We start from the raw sequence: 5,132 nt of genomic DNA, 5'->3' as shown, positions 1-5,132 counted from the left end.
TTAATCAAGTATTTTCAAGTTTTTAAGTTGCCCTACCATGTTAATCTATTGTTATACTTATATTTTTAATGCATTGTTTCATAATCCAACCATATATAATTTTTTTTTTGATTTTCTCGATAGTAGAGCTGAATGCTTTAATCTTATAGATTGTGATGTACCATACAAGCCATCTTATTTTAGATAAAAATATTAGAATAACACTGCATGCTCTTTATTTTATTTTATTTTAATTTTTGTTGATTTGAGCCATGCCTCATTTTGGATAAATATAATTAAATAACCCAGCATTCTCCACTCCAAAGACAAAACAAAATCATCCGGCTTAATTTCTTTCCCCTCTTAGAGATGGACCCCACAAACCAACAAGATGTCGTCCGCAGACAACAAGCCGATCTGAACCGCATGCGGCCGTCCGCCTAGAATATTTGCAGGGGACCCCTAAAGCCACGCGCTGCTCTGCAGCCGAGTCGCGGGCTTTGTCCGAGGGCGGAAGAGCCGCCAAAATCTTTCTCGCGGGCGCTCTCGAAATATTCGAAAATTCGAATCCTTCATCCAAAATGAAAATTCGAACCCAAACGATTAAAAAAATTTTCGCCTCCCGATTCAAATTCCCACTCCAGACCGAGCTAAAATTCACACCCCCCTCCCCTCCTCCCTCGCCGCCTCTCTCTCTCTCTGCCCCCTCCCTCCCCGTTTCCCTCCTCCCCCCCTCCTCTCTCTCGATCTTCTTCAAGATCTTCGGTTTATGGTAGGAGATCCCGCTATCTCTCGTGTCTTTCTGAAGGATGGGCGAGTCCAGGTACTTACAACTCTCCATCTCTGAAAAAAATCGTTGTTTAAGCTCAGGAATTCCATATTCCGTTGATTTGGGGGCAACCTTGTGGTGAGTTTCAGATAGAAATCCCCGATTCTTGTTTTCTTCCCGTTTCTGATTCTATACTTGTTCATCCAGTGGTAATCAAAGGGTTCCGATGTCCGTTCCATTCTAATTTTTCTCAAATTTTAGGTCAGCTATTTGCAAAGCTGTTAGTTTTGATGAATTCTTGGTTTTGATGCAAATATGGTGCTTTTTCAGTGAATTAAGGAGCTCTCCATCATCATTTTTGGTTTTCTCGTATAACCCATCTGGACTTTGTGAGATTTTGGTTCAAAAGTTGGGATCTTGGAAACTATCACAAGCTTTTATCCGATGGTTTTCATGCTTTCCGGCAAGCACCTATCTTTCCGAGTTTTAGGAGAGCCAAGTGAAAAATTATGGTGAGGGAGCTCCGGATCGAAGCCTTTTACTCGCGACTCCGTGAAGCTGCCTTGGCCTCATCTTCTTCCCCTCTACTGATATTCCCATCAGCGTCCGATGCCGATTCCCTCTGTGCCCTCAAGATTGTAACCCATGTCCTCTCGTCTGATTCCATTCGTTACTCTGTGTATCCCGTCTCCTCCTTCAATGACATTGAAAAGTTTGTTGGCCTCAATCTTCGATCATCTGATCAGCCCATCTCTCTGCTCCTCATTAACTGGGGCTGCCACCGCGACCTCCGCCGGATCTTGAATCTGGGACTAGATGGTCGTGTCTTTGTCATTGATAGCCACCGGCCTATCCACCTCCACAACCTCAGTGAGCAGAATGATCAGGTGGTTGTTCTCTACACTCAGGAGGATGAGCACCAGGCTGATCTAGCTTATGATTTCGATGTCTCTGCTCTGGCCAATGCATCCGACCTGAACAGTGATGATGAGATCGATGAGAATTCTGATAGTGAAGAAGACAGTGATAGCGACAATGAGGAGGAGGAAGATGGAGGGAATAGGAAACGGCGAAGGGTCTCTCAAGGGTTGGAAGAAGATCCAGTTAGGCTCTTTGGGAAGCTGAAAGCTGAGTATTACAAGTTAGGAACTTTCCATGGAAGGCCTTCGGGTTGTCTGATGTTTGAATTGGCTCATTCTCTTAGAAAGAACACCAATGACTTACTTTGGTTAGCTTGTGTCTCCCTCACTGATCAGTTCGTACATGAGAGGCTAACAAACGAGAGGTATCAAGCAGGGGTGATGGAACTTGAACAGCATATAAACAGCTCAGGCAATCTGGATGCTATTAGCTCAGTGACGCTCAAGGATGGTACAAAGATCCAGGCACCAGAAAATTCTCGAATCGCCTATGAAGATGAACCACGGCTTATGTTACTGAGGGAGTGGAACTTGTTTGATTCAATGCTTTGCTCTTCTTATATAGCTACCAAGTTGAAGACTTGGAGTGACAATGGTTTGAAAAAGCTAAAGCTTCTCCTGGCCAGAATGGGTTTCCCTCTTGTGGACTGCCAGAAGAAATTTCAGTACATGAGTATGGAAGTGAAGCAGAAAATGAAGGATGAGTTTGAGCGTTTCTTGCCTGAGTATGGGCTAACAGAGTTCTACTACCGTAGCTTTTTGAGAATACATGGTTACTGCTCGAAAGTGTCAGCTGCTGATGTAGTGTATGGAGTCACAGCATTGCTTGAAACATTTGTGGAAGAAAAGGGTTCTTCAGCTGCTGAGCAATTTTGGGTTGCATACTCTGCTATGTCCTTGAACAATATTGATCAGCTTAGAAAGGGAATGCAGACTGCAATTGAGATACAGAGGGCCATTCTTAGGCAAGGGAGCTCAGCAATAACTAAAACTGGGTTTATCAGAAGTGGCAGAAAATTTCGCTGGGTAAAGCTTGAAGATCCAGTGGACACAAGGCAGTTGGGTCATCCTCAGGCTCTTACCAAGTTCTGCTATTTTCTGATGGATGCTTTGAAGGAAAGAGGTGCAAAGATGAAGCCTCTGATATGTGCTTGCTTGGCTAAAGAGCCTGACAAGGTTCTGATTGTTGGTGTATGCGGCAAGCCACGGCTTGGTGCTATCCGGGGTAACGCTTTTGGAATGGCTTTTAGAACAGCAGCTGAGGAAACTGGAGCTGAGTATTTTCATGAGTTGTTTGAGTCTTCTTGGATAGTTTTGGATACTGTGGCTGTAAGTTCTTTTATGATTAGATTGACTGAGAAACTCTGATGTAGTATGAGTCCAATTTGTAGCATGTTATCGATGTTAGAGGCCTAATTGGATATCCAATTCTTTTCTGTGTTGCATTGAAATTCAATTTATAAATCAACATATTCTGAAGAACTTGTTTTTCAGAACTTCATTTTTCCCTCTAGAGTTAGTGGGGGCTAGCAAGAATACCATATGACCAGATGCTAAGGTGCTTTCCTGATTATTTAGTTTTTTTTAGCTTTCCTGATTATTGCCCCTGTATTGTAAAACACATTCTGCACTCATATATTTGAAATATAGGAAAAAAGGGGTGCTTCATTTTTTATGCTGGATGAAATAGTCCCGACAAGACTTTTACTTGCTTGAGCTTGCTTTGTTAGAGAGTTTGGCAAGGATGGCAGTGCTGTTGAAGGATAAGGACAGGCATATGCTAGACTAACTGGATATTCTTGCATTTCATTGATGAGAATCATGAGATCATGAAGCAAAGAGCTATCTTCATGTATTGCTTTGTCCTGCTGTTGAGAAGGTATGGAGGTTCCTGTCTAAACTACTGTGAATTTATTTGATTTAATTTTGGCACCACTATTAGCTTCCCCTAGTGTTGCCTCCTTTTCCTCAGTACAAGTTAAACTTTGAGTGCAAGATTGTTTTTTTTTTTTTCCCTTCATTTTTTTTCTTTTATAGTGGGTTTTTCTTTCATAATTATGTCCATTTTCTTTCAGCTATCTGTTTGTGATGCTTGCATGGTAGTCTGTTTTTCCTTCAGTTATCTGTTTGGCAACCACACTACCACAATCATTGAAGATACTCTGTGGCTCTATTGGTTAGATGGCCTGATGAATCTTGCTTCTCTTTGAGAAAATTTGCACTGAAATCACTAAATAAATGTAGGAAACTCTTGTAGTAAGCATTCCTAGAACAAATTTGTGAAGTGAATTGTGGGAGAATAAATTTGAATTTCTGTATAATTGATCTTCACTCCCACCCATGAGTCTTGGTGTAATGGTAAAGTTGCTCCATTCTGACCTAGAAGTCATAGATTCAAAACATGAAAACAATCTCTCCACACATGGGAGTAAGGCTGCATAAATTTGATACTTTCTAGACCAAGGTTTGCTATCTCGGTATTGGACCCTGTATTGATATCATCTTATTATAATATCCGTACAATCAGTATGGGAGGTTGGTTTGGTGTATTGAGTGTCGGTACTCCCTCCATGCCTTGTACTGATATGGTGCTAGTAGAGGATGGTATGGTCAGTATGCATCGATACCGATTGGTATGGAAAAGCTTGCTCTACATCCTGCAATGATGGGACCATTCTGCACTAGGCGGCCTTTTCTTTTTTTTTTTCTTTTTTTTTTTTTGATCTTCACTTCTTCATTTCAGTCTAGACATGCAACTCATTGGCCCACTTACTGTTAAGATACATATTCTTTTGTTAGGTATTGAATTTTATGGATTTTCTTGTGCATAAATGACTCTTTTGTATTGAATTCCTTGCAATGATTTTAGTTATTTATTTATTTATTTATTTTGTTGGGAGCAATCATGACTACAACTAGTAAGCAGCAAGAGAATTGTCACTTTTGTCATGGACAAGTAGAACCTTTTTCTTTTTTTTTTTTTGGGTAAATTATGTTTTTGGACCTTAAACTATATCAGATTTTTTAAATGATCCTTCAACTATAAAAACCTAAGCTTTAGTCCCCAAACTTTTTGAATCATCTTAATGTTGCCCTTCGACTGATTTTCGGTGCTTTTCTCACTCCGATTTAGTTGTTTCTCGCTGAATCGGTACTAATGCAGCTATTTTTTGAAGAGGTGGCATTGGTGTGCTTACGTGGCGAAGCACGAATTGCAAAGTAACCAAAAAAAAAAAGAACGAAGAAGACTCTTGTAAGGAGTCTTCTCCTTTCGATCAACCGACTCCTAGATGGAGGCGGAATCCACCCCGGATGGAGAACGAAGGGGAAATCCGATGGCAATGACGGCGGTGGAGGAGGGGAAAGGAAGGGCAAGGGGAGCCAGGGCCAATGGGGAAGCGGAAGAAAGGGGGCCAGGGGGGGATGGAAGAAACAGCCATGGAGGGAGGGGAAGAGCTTTTCTT

The 5,132-nt window shown here is 41.5% G+C and overlaps 1 protein-coding gene across 1 annotated transcript; it reads left to right on the top strand.

The window, feature by feature from the left end:
* LOC105046101 (cell division control protein 45 homolog) lies at nucleotides 1-3,210 on the top strand. Its single transcript, XM_010924597.4, has 2 exons — nucleotides 1-802; nucleotides 1,079-3,210. The coding sequence occupies exon 2, from the start codon at nucleotides 1,258-1,260 to the stop codon at nucleotides 3,034-3,036; it is 1,779 nt and encodes a 592-aa protein (XP_010922899.1). The 5' UTR covers nucleotides 1-802; nucleotides 1,079-1,257; the 3' UTR covers nucleotides 3,037-3,210.
* The last annotated feature ends 1,922 nt before the right edge of the window (nucleotides 3,211-5,132 follow it).

The sequence above is a fragment of the Elaeis guineensis genome, chromosome 5 (genome assembly GCF_000442705.2).
Source record: "Elaeis guineensis isolate ETL-2024a chromosome 5, EG11, whole genome shotgun sequence".
Classification (NCBI taxonomy): Eukaryota; Viridiplantae; Streptophyta; class Magnoliopsida; order Arecales; family Arecaceae; genus Elaeis; species Elaeis guineensis.
Note: the sequence above shows the minus strand (reverse complement) of the source record. Positions and strands in the feature narration are given on the sequence as shown.